Below are 16005 nucleotides of genomic sequence, written 5' to 3' on the forward strand. Positions count from 1 at the left end.
CTATTTACGTGGTGTTAGGTTACTGGTTGCTAACGTATGCTAATAATGTCAGGTTTATTATTTATTAGCATTACTATTTCAACATATGTAACATTCCTTAAAATTCTGAAAAATTAAACATTGATCAAATTCCATGAAATACAGTGTAACTAATCCACCCAGTCGGGATTAATTTAGTATGCCACGTATCCATACCTATAGGAAAGTTCACAACGTTTAAGAATTGATATTATGATTTTATACATTTAAGTTCACACTTCACTAAAAATAATTAAATAAATACATTTTAAAAAACAAACTTAGGTGAAGGACGCGCTTAAAATATTAAAACAAGAAGCATTACAAAATGTTACAATATCGGTTAATATTTAGTAACTTTTCTTCACCGTGGGCCCAACTAACAGAAAAAAAAATAATTCCAGGCATTTTGTGTAAACGAAAACGTAATTTGTATATAATAAACTTGCTAGATTTGAATTATTATCTTTCAATAAATAGTGACTTTGCACATGTGGTATAGAGAAAATTTGCCCACATTCTGACTCATTTTAATAACTATTTCTGAAACAGGTAGACTTATCGTTTTAATTGGTTAAAGAAGTCGCTCTTTTAGTTGCATTTAGTGTTACTTATCGCTGTGAAAATGAAATAGGTAGTTATGTAAGTAAACGCAACCTGTTTCATGAGAGAACCCAACGTAGCATTTCCTCTGGGTTGTATGAACACTTTATTAAAGTGAACCCGTGGGTGGGGAGTGATCACATGACCTCCCATCCTATTCACAGACGCGTCATACGCCCAAATCTCACAGTTTGTCCTGTTCAAAAATTCTGCTTCGAAACTTGATTCTTTGCCCACGCCAAAGGAATAAATGATGCAAGGACGATCTTGGTTTGAGAAAAGTTCTTCTGAATTTCCCTAAATTAGTGAAGGAACGAAAGGTATTTTTATATGATTTATCACTTCATCACTGAAAATTATTATTTGCAAAAAAGTGCATCAATTGGTTTCACGGTGTCAAAGAGTTCCATTCCGCAAACCCATTTACCCCCATCGCCCAGGGTTCCAATCCTCTGGACCGTGTACGGACAGGAAAACTGTGGCAGAAAGTAGTCCCAGAAAAACATGACCTTTTCATGTGACCACGGGTTCACTTTTGTGAGATCAGATCCTACAAATTCTCTTCGACGACGACGATACTCCTACAGCAAATTAAGTAGTCGTCAAAATACATGCATACGCAGGTAACCCGATATGAATGTATAACATACTAAATACAAACCTGATAGCTTTTTTCTGAATTGGACAACTGTACCCGAAGAAAATTGTGATAATAGTTCTCTTCAGTGGGATTTTCTAGAGATATTAGATTTCCTTGAGTAGGAAGTTCAGATTTCTCTTCAAGCTGCTCATCCTGACCTTCAGACACAGTTTGCGACTCCTCGGGAGATGACTTTGTTCGAACATTTCGATAGATGATGATCCAAAGCAGCAAGATCACAAGAGCCAATCCTGCCCTTGGGTATGGGTTCATTATTGTTTCTGAAGAATTAATATTATGTAACTTGATTTCCTTTGAAACACTGTCGTCAAAAAATAACCGCTTTACCCACACGTAGACACGCACGATTGCTTGCGTTGATTATTTTTGACGTATTTTCTCAGCACAACATCTTGATTTTTGGTATCCTGGGTCCCGTAAAAATCATAAATCAAGATTTTTCAAAACCAAAGCGCGATGTAAAATGTTGCCTTCAATTCGCTTGCCCTATTAAATTATAAAATCGAATTATACATTTAATTTATGGTAATAATAGTGTCGCATGCAATTAATTTGTACCCAAAAAATGCGACAGGAAGCAACTCTCATGAAAACAAAGGTGAGACACATTTGCTGCTGGAGTGCGATGCCGGGATCCAAAAAAAAAAGCGGTTCTTCACCTCAATCTGGTCTTGTTTTCATGTTTTTAGTTTTGTTTCACAGATATTTTAAATTTTCACTAATTTCGTTTAAAATGTGTAAGAGTAACGGTGGCGGAGGTTGCTCCAACATTGCAGCTAATTGTCTATGACAATTTGTCATCCGACGGAATCCTAGAGTTAATCTACTCGTTCATGAAAACTGCAGGTTTGATATTCATTCATATGTCATTCATATTCATTTTGCATAAACACAGTTTCGATTTATGTTTATGTATGCTTGTTTCTCTAAATGAATAATAATATTAATTGATGAATTGCATTTACAGACTGATAATTTCACATTGAATTAAAATGGAGCTGTCAATACTGAGCGAAATGGAAAGTATTTCCAATTTTCAAGATGCACCGGAACCGGAAGTTGAGGTGGAGGATATTAGGCTTACGAAAAGCCCAAGTCCACTACCACCAGCAGGAGAAGATAACCAAGGCCTGAGGACTGACGAGAGTGACAACGAAAACATGGTCATTGCAGAAGAAAAGAGTGATGACGATGACGACGACATGAATCTATCTTTCCGTTCAAAGAAGAAGACAAGGTTTATCACCAGCGATGATGAAGACTCAAATTCTCGGCACAAATCTCCAGAAAAGTCTCGGTCCCCAAGTCCATGGTCTCCATCCCCACCGTCAAATGTTGATGATTCTGCTGATGACGAACAGCTTCTCGATATTCCTCCCACGACGTATGGCAGAATATCTTCATCTAAAAGTAGAAGGCAAGTGTCGTCACCAACTCCATCGTCTCCAATTCAGTCGCAAGAACGGTCTGCATTTTCTCTCAAAACGCTTGACCCTGACATTTATGGGGACGATTCTGAAGAAGAAGTACGTAGTTTGCATAGCTATCATGGAGGAAATTCCTCAGACTCTGACCACCACCGTGAAAATGACGACAACGAGAATGACCAGAATAACAAAAAGACTGGTAAAGCCAAGAAGAAGAGGAAAGAACCACTTCCTAAGCGAAAAGCTAGTGAGAAGGCGAGAGAAACTATGATGAAAGAGTTGGCGTCCAAGACGCAGAAAATGGTTCGAGAATCCAGAATTGAACTTCCCTATCACAAACCCAAGCAGTTGACGCTGGACGAGTTTTTGAAAAGGAGGAACCGAGCGAGAGCCCCACTTTTGGAGAGTTTAGTTCAATCTGGGGAAAATTTAGGGTGTGGGGCTCGGAATGGGATAAGTATGGAGGAAGATGTTCTCCCCATTCTGGCAGAGGTCGAGAAAGACGACGAGGAAATCAGAAGGAACAAGGAGTTGGCAGATATGCTGGAGAAGGTTGAACCTGTAGTAGTACTGGAGACACTGCCAATGTCTCCATTGGGGGATAGCGTCGAGATGGAGATGGAAGTGAACGATGAGGAGAAACAAGTAATCCTGTCGGAAGATTATCACCAGGAAGAAGAGGGGGTAGATTTGGGCAGTGCAGCTATTGTCACAGAAGAGAAAGACGACGTTGATAATGGTGCAAAACAAATTCCATCCAAAATTGACAATGATGATATCATCACGGATGAAGTTAAACAATTAGTAGAAGAACCAGTAATAACATTTGCGCAGGATGACGCTATTAATACGGATAAGAAGACTAAAGATAATGATAATCCTTCAACCTTTGACGAGCCTCTCGTCATTGTCGAACCGGAAAACCAAACTGTTGTCATCCCCTCTTCACCAATCAAGAACCAAGAAGACGATCCAACCCCTAATATCACCACCACTTTAGAAGATCCCACGTCCACATTTGTCCAGGACGAGGCTGCCTTAAACGCATTCCTTTCCGAGAACAAACCCAAACCGAAGAAGCTAACAATAAAAGAAATGATAATGAGGATGCCCGGTTATGACAAGATTGCACAAATGAAACCAGTCATTGGCGGAGTTCGAAAGGGATTCAGGGTCAACCCAAACGAGATAATTGATCTCAGGGATGACATGGATAAGAACAAACCGAACAAGAATGCAAAAGCGATGGATACTTTGATAAGTCGTTTTGCCAAACATGCATGTGCTGGTGCGTCTGCAAATGTGGAAGATTCCAAACCACAACATTATAAGCTTCAGTGAGTTATTTATTGAAATAATTAAATTTTTTACTAATTATTTGAATGCAAATTAAGTATTTCGATTTATTTCAGTGTCAATAAAATTGAGAAGGATTCTCAAGGAATGCTTCACTCCGTTGTAGACGATATTGACTATGTTTCTACACCTGCGGACGACGACCTCGACATTATTACCAAAATAACCCGAACTACTGGATCCTCCCCTCGTGAACAAGTGCCTGGTGAGAAAATGTTTCGTCTCAAGAAAGCTCTCAAAGACAGCATTCGTGCCAAAAAGGCGAAAGAGTATGAAGAGAGAATTAAGCTGCACTCCATGTACAATGACGAGTTGGAGTTCAAGGATGATCTTCCCGATGATGAGATCATCCTTGATGACGAAGAGGGCGAAGGTGGTGTGTCTTCTGAAGAGGATGAAGAAGATGACGAAGAGTTTGACGAGGAAGAGGAGGAGGAAGAAGAAGAAGATGTAGAAGTTGTGTCTGGAACAAAGAAGAAACGAAAGAGGTTGTTGTACGTTGATGATGAAGCCGAGGATGAAGATGGTGACCAGATGTCCTCCAGTGACGACGACGACGATGATATTGATGGGGAAGATGAAGGTGATGGGGAATTGGAAGATGCTGAAAATTCTCAGTCACAGAGCTCAAAAGTAGAAAATAGTGAAGATACAACTGATTTTAAATCGCAAGTGAGTACAGTTACGTATGTATACTATTTTTTCGATTACACATGTTTTGTGCAGTTAGCTATAATTTAGTTTATTTCACAGATTCCGAAAACAGTAGTGTCCGACTTGGTCTCACAATCTCAACCCGTGGATCAAATTGCCCAACTTTTGTCAAAGACGGGCCATGAAATTGATGCCAAAGATCTCGACTTGTCCAATCTCTGCTCGGGCAAATTTCCTAGTCAAGAAGTACCACTCACCCCGTTCGAGAGTCAAGCTCAAGATTGCTTTGGATTTGATGAGGACGATGACGAAGAATTGGGGAACATGTCCCTTACCTCATATGCAACCACACCTGGGACAGGAGCTTCTAATATCAATAATGATACTTCTATCATTTCAGCCCCAATTGTAGATGATACCGAAGAAGGAGAGATTGATTTAAATAAATCTAAATCTGCCACTGAGAAGAAAAGTGATGAAACACCCAAACGAAATCATAATAGCATATTTGAAGAAGATATAGACAATGCCTCAGATAACGACGACATTGTACAACAACCCAAAAAAATCAAACCAAAACGCCTCCACTTTTCAGACGATGAAGAAGAAAACGACGATAAGAACGAAATCGAAACCTCTGCTATGTCGTCACATGACGAAAACGAGACTAACGACGTACCTGACGAAATACCTAACTATGATGATGAGGACGACGACGAGGAAGCAGAATTTGAAAGACAACTAATTCGTCAAAAAGAACAGCAAAAAGCAAAGCCCAAAGGTCTCTTTGGTGCAAATGGACTATTAAGGAAAAAGTTTGTCGAGCATGAGGCTGAACTGTCTGGGAGTGACGATGGTTCGGGGGACGAGGACGAGCAAGGGTTGAATTTTTACGAACAAGAAGATGGAGACGAAGAGGAGTTGGATGAAGATGCAGTACGGACTGAAATTGAGAGAGCTCATTTGAAACACTTGCTGGACAAGGATGACATGGAGATTCGAGATTTACAGTACGAATTTTTAGAGAAGGGGGATTTGGAAGATGGAAAGCAACGAGAGAGAAAATTCAGATGGACTGATGTCGATGGTATGCAAGCGTTAATAACCCTAATCAACCATCAATTCATGACTCGACATTTTATGAATTGTCATAAAGCTGAATTAATTTATTTTTTAGACGCTTGGGGCGATGACCACGCCATGATGGGAGATTTCGATGGTGATGGCGTTGGAGAGGAGGAAACAGAAGAAGACGCGAAGCAAAGAATTGCAGAAATAGAACGTCGAAAATGGATAAATGAAAACTCTCAGATGCTAGAAGCCACAGAAGAAGAATCTCAGAGAAGCATGTTTGAAAACAGCAAATTCTTAAAATTGGGCCGCACTACAAAAAAGAAAATTGAAAGTTTTGTAGAAAATTCTTCATCAAGTTTCATGATGATGAACGAGTCAAGTAACAGCGTTCAGCAAGATTCATCTTTTTCTGCCTTGATTAAATCGAAAATTACTGGAAACCCGAATAGTTTTCTCTCTGCATCAAAACTCCCTAACAATGACATATCTAAAGATGAAGAAGACTCGGTAAAATTGTCGTCAAAGTCGCAGCCCCTGTTTGCTTCACCAGATGATCCGTGCTCCAAGGTAAGAATAATTTCTATAATTTTATCACTTTCATTTCAACAACTACATAAACAAGTATGTCAAGAAATAATGGAGCTTGTACATATATTACTAATTTGCTATGAATTATTATTAGATGAAACGAGGCTCCTTCTTGTCCCGAGGTTCTCCATCGTTGACACGTCTCGCTGAAATTACGAAATTAAATGTTCCTAAAGCTAACGATGTAACAAGTAATGTCAAAAATAACTCTAGAAATTTCGTCTTTTCCGTTATAACCCCTCCGGATCAGGCTTCAAAACAGAACAATAAGGTGATTGTGCTTTTCCATTGTCCGTATTTATGAATTTTCAAATAATCAAACATTTGTTGCAGGCTGCCAAGCGTCCAGCACACAGTCAGGGAACGCAACCTAAGAAATTTGTCAAGATGGATCGATCTTTCAGCAACATGGACGATTCTAGTAAAGATGCAAGCATTTTTAAGTGGTTTTAATCATCTAAGTATATGTAAATAAATCCAAATTTGTAATAAGTATATGTGCAATTTATTTTTGATTTATTTATTGTTGTAATATTTAATTTTAAAATTTAATGATTATTGGTTGTATAAGCAATACTTTCTATCTCAGTTGTATACTATATGTACATAATTCGCCAGAGTTGTGCATTTTGTAAATCGTGTTCAGAACGAAAAATAAAGCCGCATAAAATCGCAGTTTACTTGAGTTACTCAGAAATCTGAGAAATCACAATCGCTTGACTTGAGTATCTAACAGTTACAAAAATTGTGCCCCTAAAATCACGATTGCTTGACCTTAAGTATCTAGGTAACGCGTCTCCCTTAACGGTTGCGACAAATGGTCGAGTTGCAAATAAAATAATTATTTTTAAAATCATTGGTGTCTGAAGTCCATCGCACAGACACCAACTACTTTGACCTTTAATAACTTTTGAATGGGCAAACATAGAGATTTAATTCTGAAAGATGAAATCATCGTAATTTTTTGATTGATTTTTTAAGCTAAAAATCTCGAGGGTATTATGTCTAATAGTAAACTTGAAATTTCCAATGTGCAGCCTTTATTTAGCCCGAGTCAGGCGTTGCGGTTGTCGGTCAAAACGACCATTGACTGGTGGAGTGGCATATTTTTGAAAAATCTGTATGGATTAGTCCCTACGGTCTCACCCGTTGTCAAAATTTCAATTTCCTACGACAAATTTGGGACTTTTCTATGACATTTGAAATTTTTTCAGTCCCTAACCACTTAAAAGACCCCCACCGACCTAACCGATCATGCCCATCTTTGAACTCATCCTTACTTTTGACCCGAAGATGAACTTCGCAAAATTTCGGGCGCTATCTTGTGCTTAAAGAGAGTTATCGTGCACACAGACAGGCATCTTGAAAAATATATAAGCCCATCTGAAAAGGCCTAAAAATTAGATTTCCCATTGTAATATAACCCATGTATTACATATATTTTAGCAACTTTTATTTTTTGAAATCTGCAGTGCAGACCAGTGTTCACTCTCTGCCCGGACTGCTGAACCTCTGATCGGACCAGCAGGTTGAGAAGTCCGAGCAGAGAGTGAAGGCTGGTGCAGACTCCATTGGTCCGAGTCAGGGATTCTGTCCCTGACTCGGTGAGTCCGAGCTCACTTCTATTTTCTTCGAATTCACCGACATAATAATATTACCAACCTCTGTGGTGCGGATGGTTAAATGTTTATTAGATATTTTCTATTATTTGGTATTCTATATAACTTCATATTCTTTAATGAGAAGCCATAAAGCATCACCGTGCCGGATTTCATGTTTTTAAAGCAATTTCTAGTCGGCGTGGGTCACCTCATAGGGTCCCTCAAGATAAAAATTCTACCAATGTCATTTCATATTCTTCCATTAGGACAAATAAGCAAAAGCAACATGTCTACCAAATTTCAGCCCGATATGACCATTTTGAAAAACCAGTATGGGTCACTCTATAGGGTCCCTCAAGATGAAAATTTTTCCAACTTAAATTCATTTTTTTCTATTAGAAGTCATTAGCTACCTCTGTACCAAATTTCGGTTTTCTACGACAAGTTTGAAATTTCGAAATTTTACCCCACCTACTCACATGACCCTCACCGGTCAACCACTTGACCGATTTCGTCCGTCTTCGAACTCGTTTCCTAACTTGTCCAATATGTACACACATGGTAAAAATTTAACTCGTTAAAGAGTTATCGAAAGACAGACGGACGGACGGACATGACGTTTCCATAAGCCCTGCCTCGGGCTAATAAAAATGTAAATTTATTTTGTAACTCGGCCATTTGTCGTAACCTTATAGACTGATAAAGTGTCAAATAATCTTGCCCTAAAATTCACTAGCGATTTGTTAAGAAAAATTGTCCATCTATTGCAACTGACTTCGAGGTAGACACTGCTTGACCATGGACAGTTTTACCAATCCAATCGAAGATTTCATCCCTCCCAGGGAAATACCCCGGCGACGACTCATCCACAGCGGAATTGCGCAACAAAAATTTCGTCGGGCAGTACTGGAAGCGGCGGCAGAAATATCTGCAGAGTTCTCGGTAGAAACTTTACTACTAACGCATCGTTTGCACACGTTTTTACTTTATTTATTGCGTGGCATTTAGGAACACTATTGGAAAGACATTGTAAATAAGAACAAGGCTGAGCGAGGTCAACCCACCCCACTTCCTCCACCTTCTTCGAATCAATCGCTGAAACAAAGATTTGTATTTTACCTGAATGCCAGCGGACGATATTTGGTTCTGAGGGAGCATTTGCGTCGAGCAGTGTCTCACATTGTGCAGCAAAGATGCCTCAATCTAAGACCTTCCGGTTTTCAATCGCATCGGGATTTTCAGGCGAGTTGGATTTCGTCAAAAAAAGGCCAAAAAAGGTGCATACATAATTCCTAAATTCATCCCTAAATATTTGCAGACCCTTCTGCACGACATGTACAATTACCTCATCGACGAAGTGCATGAGACCCTGAACAGGACACAACTTCAAGAAGGCGACCCACTTGAACCTGCTCCACCCAAGCTAACCTGCAACCCATCAGCAGAACCACCTTCCTCGCAGAAGGAATTGGGCACAAAAGTATGCTATTTACAACATTTATGTGTTAAAATCAATAACGCAAGAGTCTCACATCTATGTAATTTAGACGCTTCTTCGTCAACTCCTTTTCTACGCGGAGGAATCCTTTGTTCAAGGAGATTTCGACAACTGCCACAAAATTCACCTCTCAAGGATCTGTCGAAGTCGGGAAGATTCGAATTGTTGGTTAGACTTTGCTCTGATGTGGCTGACTCGAGGGGACGATAGGATGGCGGAGATTGCGGTGAGAGAAGCCTTGCGACGGGATCCGACATCAATATTTGCTCTCGTCATTGGGGGAATTATTGCGGCTCGGCACAAGGACACAAGGTAGACACGTCCGCTTTATTTGTATGCATGGGGCTTTGATGTAGTGAAATTAATTGGGAAATTATTTTTGCAGAGGAGTTGCCGTCCTTGCTGCTGCCCTTGAAATGAAACCTTTGAGTCCCGAACTTCTCGTGATTCTTGCATTGGCACACATTGCCATTGGCGCGGAGGAAGACAGTGACTACTTTTTCAGAAAGGCTGCTTACCTGCATCGCACGTTGACCGGACAATCGACTCAAGGGTTGGACGAGCTGCTCACGAAATTGTCTAAATCTGTGGGGTTAGTCGAATCTGTAACGGATATATTGCGAGCGGAAATGTTGTACCCACCCAAAAAACAAGAATTGGAAGAGATTGAAGTACAAGAGGAATTGTACCAACCAGAACCCGAACCTGTTCCTATTCCTGTTCGCCCAAGTGCCAGATTTTCTATCCGTGACCCCAACTCGCCTCCCATCGCTAACGAGAGGAAATCCATTGCTCCATCCAAGAAGAAATCACTACTTCCCAGAATGTCCATTGCACCAACGGACGCTGGCGATTTTGAAATCGTTATTGATCCACCCTCCGCCAGAACATCAGAGAAGAGGAGGTCTTCAGATATGCAAAAGAAATCCATCTTGGAGAAAGCCACAAAAAATTCAACTATCCCAGAAGTTATCATACCGGAAATTGTGGAGCAAGTTGACGAACCAGGAATTATTGAAGTGGCGAAAGTTGAGGAAGAATTTTACACCCGGAAAGTTTCACTTTCGAGGGAAGAGCCCCCAAAAGCTGAACCTCTGCCACACCCAAAACAACCAAAGTTTGATTTTATCCCCGACCTGTCCGACCTTATTGTTGATGACTCGATTCTTCCTCCTCTCCGACCCTCAATTTTTGTCCCGTGGAATGTGACCGAATATTCGAACAGATTGAGGGACCTAATTTCCCAGAGTGGTGCAGATGATAAGGACAAGGCCGATCTGGCTGAGGATTTAGTTGACGAAGAAGAAGAAAGTGTTGCTGGAGTTGCACCCTTAAACGTGATCAAGGCCGAATATGACCAACTTGTCAAAGACAATATGGAATCGACACCCTCGTCGACAAAATTGACTTCTAATGGGTCCAAGAAAAAGCTTCATGGTTCTGAGAATGACATTGTTGGTTCGCAAGCATCCAAAAGTGAACTACGCCACAAGTCGTCATCTACTACAACCACCATGGGGAAAAAGTCAGAATATGAAATTTTGGAGATAAAACATGTCGACAACAACAAGAAGGATGGTCAAGATATAGTAGTCAACGAATTATTCCTTGCTCAGAAGCAGGACGGGATATTGCCACCATCGCAGTCAGTTGTGGAGGACGGTGTGGGAGGAAGTGGTGACTCGCCTCCAGTTTTCGTGAACCGTTTAGGATCTGAATTGATTTGGGCTGGACAATTGCTCCTCCAGTTGAGAATGTTTGATGTGAGATCTAATTATGTATACTCACGTAAAAATAGGCGACGTTCTGAAATGGAAAATTATGTGCATGTTTTTGAACTAGATGTTGGATGGAGTTTTGACCCGAGAATTGTACATAACAGGAAAACGGTCTATCCAGTTCTTGTACCTTCGAGCCATGTCATTCTACCTGCGAAGATGTCAACGAGAAGCAATTCCCGTAATTGACGAAGCTCTTGCCTTGGATCCTGAGGTTACTTTCTTGTTATCAGTCTTAAGCATTGTTGCGTGGTGCAAAAATACATAAATGTGTGCATGTATTAGAACCCTGTTCTCTGGATTCTACGAGGTCACTGTTTTTATGAACTTCAAGAGATTACAGATGCTCTCACCAATTACGAGACTGCACTACGTATGCCAGTTGGAAAAGAAAATCGTCACCTGCTCTACCTCAGATTTGGCTCCTTGGCTTTGGACAGCAACAACTACGATACTGCGAAGAGAGTCTTCCTCTATGGGATTCAAAAATATCCAACGCCATACTTGTGGCTAGCAATTGGAAATACGTGCTACACAGTAAGGCCAATAAATTTACTGAAAACAAAAAATTACTTAAGATTCTCAATTATTGTTTAATGTGTAGATGGGAAATTATGACGAGGCCGAAGCCGCATTTGCCGAGGCGAACCGTTTGGACAACACCAATCCTATAACTTGGGCGCATTTGGCTCTTATTAATTTAGCATGTGATCGCCAAGCGTTGGCTGAACAGTCATATAAATGGGCGATGAGGGTAACAACTCAATAATTGTTTAGTTCAGACAAAAATTAAGTTAAATACAAATTAAAATCTCTCCTCAGTTTGGCTTAAAGAAAGGAAAAGTACTCGAAGAGATTCGAAAATTACAAATCGAGAAGGGATTCGGAGACCCGAGTTTTCCCCGGATACCAACCTGCATCCCTCATGATTATTATGTACGACGCCTCGGCCGACAAAAACCGTTCGACATTTATCGGGACGCTCTACTCCACGAGACTCCAGCCATGGGACGGAAACGCTTTGACAATACCGAACGTGAAAACGCATTACGTGATAAACTCAGACAGTCCGTGCCCAGTGTGCAGAAAGAGGGTCAAGCTGGTGTCCCGGAAACGGCTGAATCTGAGCTACCAATAACCACTGCAGGACCACCCACCGATACGGAAGACATTCTCACGACCCCAGAACGGAAAAGTGCTGTCGTAGCTACGCTAGCAGAGTTGGATTTGTCCACTGCAGGAGCAGAACCGGAAACTGCCAATAACCCTGTTGACAGTGACGCTGACCCAACAACCCCACCAGCACATCATCGCGAGTCTAAAAAGACTACTCATCATATAACACATTCAAGGAACAAAAAGATTGGCGGAACTGCAGCAGCAGCAGCAACCGGACGAGGGTCTACAAATACGAATATCGGTCCTCAAGGCCAGAGACGAAGGTCCTCTACGACCGGAAGTGGTGGCCATTCTCGAGAACCTTCGTCAGGAGTGAACGTGAGATCGTCACAGGCTCAAAGTCAACTGGCTAATAAATCAAAGTCAAAGGTAAAGACAAATTCCAAATCGCAAGTTGACTACAATTTGTCCTCAGAAGGAGGCAAACCTTAGTAATCTAGATATTACAGCTACTTACATAATTATATATATCAGCTTTTATAAAGGTATTTTTAGATTTATAAGATCGTAATTTATTTCGGCTAAAGATATGAGATTGTCAAGCTAAAACACAAGATAAAAATATAAAATCTCGACCTTATATCCGATTAGTGTCAAAAGATTCGTTTGAAGTCTTAATTCCTTTACTCAACGGCAATTCTATGGCACTTTATACTTGTCACACAATTTCTAGATTTAAAATATCTTTCTTATTAGCTGCTCCTAGCGTCATTGACCCCTTCAGGTACTTTAACTTCCACTCCAGCCAATTCTTTCGTCAAGCACACCTGACATCCTAGCCTGGACCTGAATTGAAATTCATATATTCATCATTCATCACTTAGTCATCTACTAAACTATTAAAGGTTAAGGTTACTGTGCGCGTTTACGTACGTATCACAAAGTCCAAATGCCATATCCAGCATATCCAGTTCTTCATCTGTCAATTTTTCCTTGATGATGTCAAAATCCTTCTGCTTAAAGATAACATGACACGTTGAGCACGCCAAAGTTCCTTCGCAAGCACCTAATAGTATAGTTCAATGGATATCCACCTTTTTAACTTGAAATGCTTATGCATAACTCCAAATTAATTACCAAATCCATCCAGGTCCACGTTATTATTTACGACAACGTCCAACAAATTATCTCCTATTTTTCCTTTCGTCGCAATTTTTGAACCATCCGACCTCACGAAGGTTATATCCACCCTAAGTAAATAAATTATACCATGATTAACAATTATCTCCACAACGGGTTTTAACGAAATTAGTCCAAATATAATTGATAACGATATAACGAATCGTAAATTACGATTTGATGTAATTCATACTCACATTTCAACATCAGTCTTTGCCACCGGCGTTGTCACTAATAATCTTCTATTTATATGATAACCACCACTTATCGCACTTGAAACTCGTGCTAAATTATTATTTTGATAAGTATAGAATAACTTTTTTAATAAATTTCCGTAAATTCGCATTTTGAACGAAAGTAAATAAAACTTTTACAAAAATATATTTGATCTCTCTCAAAAAGTGAGTAACATCGCTCAAGTTGCACAAAAGCGGGAGTGCACTTTCGGCTGAGATTGGCAATGTGCTGAAAGAAAAATACGTCCAAATTTCGACAAATTATTCCCCAACGTTAAAGACTCTAAATTATCCAGTTATTGTCGAACGAATGCTACTACGTACGTACGTCGATCTCACGTCAGAGCACAGAAACGAAATGATACGAAGATCTCGACATCTTATCAATTTGGATCTATTTTCTTGCAAAACAACGCAAAGTATTTGCAATTATAATTTCTTGAATCTGAATAATCCAGTCGTGTCCACAGTTTCTCACCCTTTTCAGAGAAATTATTCTTCATCATATGATGGAGTTGGAGCTGGAGAGGAAAAGATTGGAGATATCAAAGAAGTGAGACCGGAAGATAAGAGAATCTTTTCTGGAATTCAACCCACTGGGCAAATCCATTTGGGGAATTACTTTGGAGGTAAATTAATAAACTACTTCGTCTGCATTACCACATTTGCTATATTGTTATGTTTCTTATTTCACGCAGCTATTAAGCAATGGGTTAAATTTCAAGAAGAAAAGGTTGAGGGAAAGTATGGCGAGTGCATTTATAGCGTGGTGGACCTCCATGCTATCACGATGCCGCAGGTATGACGTGAATTGTTCATATTGCGTAACGTAAATATTATTAAAATGTTGATGTTCTTAGGAACGTGACTCTCTGGAGAAGTCCACCTTCGAATGTGTAGCAACACTCCTGGCGTGTGGGATCGATCCGAACAAAAGCATTCTGTTTTTACAGTCTCATGTAAGTTATTTGAAATTGAATTTTAATAATACATGGCACAATAGACTTATTAGGACTGATGCATTAATTCAGGTAGCACTACATTCTCAACTATCTTGGGTATTGGGATGTACGACAACGATGCCGAGGTTAGGTCAGTTGCCACAATTCAAGGAAAAGAGCAAAACTCTGGCAGAAGTCCCACTAGGTCTTTTCACGTATCCGGTGTTGCAGTCTGCAGATATTTTGTTGTACAAGTGAGTGTCTTATATAAAAAGCAAAATTGATATATTACCCATAAATTTAATGCGACTTTATCGTAGGTCAACTCATATTCCAATTGGTGAAGATAATTTCCAACATGTTCAACTTGCACAGCATACAGCACATCGCTTCAACCGAATCTACGGAGATACGTTTACAATGCCGAAAGCTATTATGGAAAGTGAGTTGAAGAATGCAATTATATTTTCCAAGTATTTACTTAGTTTTGTATTTTTATGCATACAGCCGGAATGTGGAGTCGGTTAAGAAGTCTGAGAAAGCCTGAAAATAAAATGTCAAAATCGGAACCGGATGCAAGAAGCAGGATCAGTCTTATGGAATCCCCTGATGAAATAGTTAGTAAAGTGAAGAAAGCTGTGACCGATTTTACATCTGAAGTCACATTCGATCCAGAGAAAAGACCTGGGGTTGCAAATCTAATTACAATCCATTCGTTGTGTACTGGAGAAAGTCCAGAGGAAATTTGTTCTCAAGCTCAAGCTCGAGGGTTGGACACGGGGAAGTACAAACTAGTCGTGGCGGAAGCATTGGTCGAATATTTGAAGCCAATAAGGGAACGACTCCTTGACCTAATGGAGGACAGAGGATATTTACTCAGTGTGTTACAATTGGGAGCTGAAAAGGCGACTGAAATTGGGCAACCAACGTGGGACAAAGCATGTTACAATGTTGGGATCTCGCCACAACTTTCTTGGTTGTCTCAACAAAAGAGAAAAGTTAAAAAATCTGTAAGCAGTGCCACGTAGAATTACATGGACTTCTTTAAAATTAAAGCTTTAATCCCCTAGTTTAATCCTGTTTATCATCTACAGTTTACTCAATGACAATAATAAAATAATCTTGCCTGTTGATTGCAAAACCGTTTTGCGAACAAAAATTCTCTGATAATCCGTTAAAATTGCGAAATTATAGCTATTATGTAACCACAATTGACATTTTTAGTTAGCCAGCGTATTTGCACGCGATACTTCAATGCAACAATGCGGTCCG

At 39.9% G+C, this 16005-nt stretch overlaps 5 protein-coding genes across 6 annotated transcripts; 3 read left to right on the forward strand and 2 right to left on the reverse strand.

Moving 5' to 3' along the window:
• Positions 1-101: 101 nt before the first annotated feature.
• Positions 102-1613, reverse strand: LOC118436614. Its single transcript, XM_035855063.1, has 2 exons — positions 1283-1613; positions 102-1202 (listed from the first exon to the last, which is right to left on the reverse strand). The coding sequence occupies exons 1-2, from the start codon at positions 1532-1534 to the stop codon at positions 981-983; spliced, it is 474 nt and encodes a 157-aa protein (XP_035710956.1). The 5' UTR covers positions 1535-1613; the 3' UTR covers positions 102-980.
• A 303-nt stretch (positions 1614-1916) lies between these two features.
• LOC110854227 (claspin) lies at positions 1917-7061 on the forward strand. Its single transcript, XM_022102638.2, has 7 exons — positions 1917-2128; positions 2250-4046; positions 4122-4737; positions 4819-5806; positions 5897-6360; positions 6476-6652; positions 6715-7061. The coding sequence occupies exons 2-7, from the start codon at positions 2275-2277 to the stop codon at positions 6832-6834; spliced, it is 4137 nt and encodes a 1378-aa protein (XP_021958330.1). The 5' UTR covers positions 1917-2128; positions 2250-2274; the 3' UTR covers positions 6835-7061.
• Positions 7062-7200: 139 nt separating this feature from the next.
• Positions 7201-13036, forward strand: LOC118436523. Of its 2 annotated transcripts, XM_035854811.1 has the most exons (3): positions 7201-11472; positions 11544-11795; positions 11863-13036. In XM_035854811.1, the coding sequence occupies exon 1, from the start codon at positions 9897-9899 to the stop codon at positions 11445-11447; it is 1551 nt and encodes a 516-aa protein (XP_035710704.1). In that variant the 5' UTR covers positions 7201-9896; the 3' UTR covers positions 11448-11472; positions 11544-11795; positions 11863-13036. The 2 variants fall into 2 exon arrangements, with proteins under 2 accessions (XP_035710704.1, XP_035710703.1); XM_035854810.1 differs by having other exon boundaries at positions 7201-11795.
• LOC110854124 (adrenodoxin) lies at positions 12926-13963 on the reverse strand. The gene is made up of 4 exons (XM_022102523.2): positions 13754-13963; positions 13515-13627; positions 13311-13443; positions 12926-13223 (listed from the first exon to the last, which is right to left on the reverse strand). Exons 1-4 carry the CDS (start codon positions 13900-13902, stop codon positions 13130-13132), a joined length of 489 nt encoding a protein of 162 aa, XP_021958215.1. The 5' UTR covers positions 13903-13963; the 3' UTR covers positions 12926-13129.
• Positions 13961-15892, forward strand: LOC110854123 (tryptophan--tRNA ligase, mitochondrial). Its single transcript, XM_022102522.2, has 6 exons — positions 13961-14421; positions 14491-14591; positions 14653-14751; positions 14824-14987; positions 15054-15175; positions 15241-15892. The coding sequence occupies exons 1-6, from the start codon at positions 14103-14105 to the stop codon at positions 15759-15761; spliced, it is 1326 nt and encodes a 441-aa protein (XP_021958214.1). The 5' UTR covers positions 13961-14102; the 3' UTR covers positions 15762-15892.
• Positions 15893-16005: the final 113 nt, after the last annotated feature.

Source organism: Folsomia candida, unplaced genomic scaffold, assembly GCF_002217175.1.
Source record: "Folsomia candida strain VU population unplaced genomic scaffold, ASM221717v1 Fcan01_Sc009, whole genome shotgun sequence".
Taxonomy (NCBI): domain Eukaryota; kingdom Metazoa; phylum Arthropoda; class Collembola; order Entomobryomorpha; family Isotomidae; genus Folsomia; species Folsomia candida.

What these genes read in the sequence shown, in the direction of transcription:
- LOC110854123 (XM_022102522.2), top strand. Translation starts at nt 14,103, where the DNA reads ATGCTACTACGTACGTACGTCGATCTCACGTCAGAGCACAGAAACGAA. An exon ending in TTTGGGGAATTACTTTGGAG is followed by an intron (nt 14,422 to 14,490) that starts GTAAATTAATAA and finishes TATTTCACGCAG; the next exon opens with CTATTAAGCAATGGGTTAAA. An exon ending in GCCGAAAGCTATTATGGAAA is followed by an intron (nt 15,176 to 15,240) that starts GTGAGTTGAAGA and finishes TTATGCATACAG; the next exon opens with CCGGAATGTGGAGTCGGTTA.
- LOC118436523 (XM_035854810.1), top strand. Translation starts at nt 9,897, where the DNA reads ATGAAACCTTTGAGTCCCGAACTTCTCGTGATTCTTGCATTGGCACAC.
- LOC118436614 (XM_035855063.1), bottom strand. Translation starts at nt 1,534, where the DNA reads ATGAACCCATACCCAAGGGCAGGATTGGCTCTTGTGATCTTGCTGCTT. An exon ending in ATTCAGAAAAAAGCTATCAG is followed by an intron (nt 1,203 to 1,282) that starts GTTTGTATTTAG and finishes AATTTGCTGTAG; the next exon opens with GAGTATCGTCGTCGTCGAAG.
- LOC110854124 (XM_022102523.2), bottom strand. Translation starts at nt 13,902, where the DNA reads ATGCGAATTTACGGAAATTTATTAAAAAAGTTATTCTATACTTATCAA. An exon ending in CGTGGACCTGGATGGATTTG is followed by an intron (nt 13,444 to 13,514) that starts GTAATTAATTTG and finishes CTATACTATTAG; the next exon opens with GTGCTTGCGAAGGAACTTTG. An exon ending in GCATTTGGACTTTGTGATAC is followed by an intron (nt 13,224 to 13,310) that starts GTACGTAAACGC and finishes ATTTCAATTCAG; the next exon opens with GTCCAGGCTAGGATGTCAGG.
- LOC110854227 (XM_022102638.2), top strand. Translation starts at nt 2,275, where the DNA reads ATGGAGCTGTCAATACTGAGCGAAATGGAAAGTATTTCCAATTTTCAA. An exon ending in CAGATGGACTGATGTCGATG is followed by an intron (nt 5,807 to 5,896) that starts GTATGCAAGCGT and finishes TTTATTTTTTAG; the next exon opens with ACGCTTGGGGCGATGACCAC. An exon ending in CTTCAAAACAGAACAATAAG is followed by an intron (nt 6,653 to 6,714) that starts GTGATTGTGCTT and finishes CATTTGTTGCAG; the next exon opens with GCTGCCAAGCGTCCAGCACA.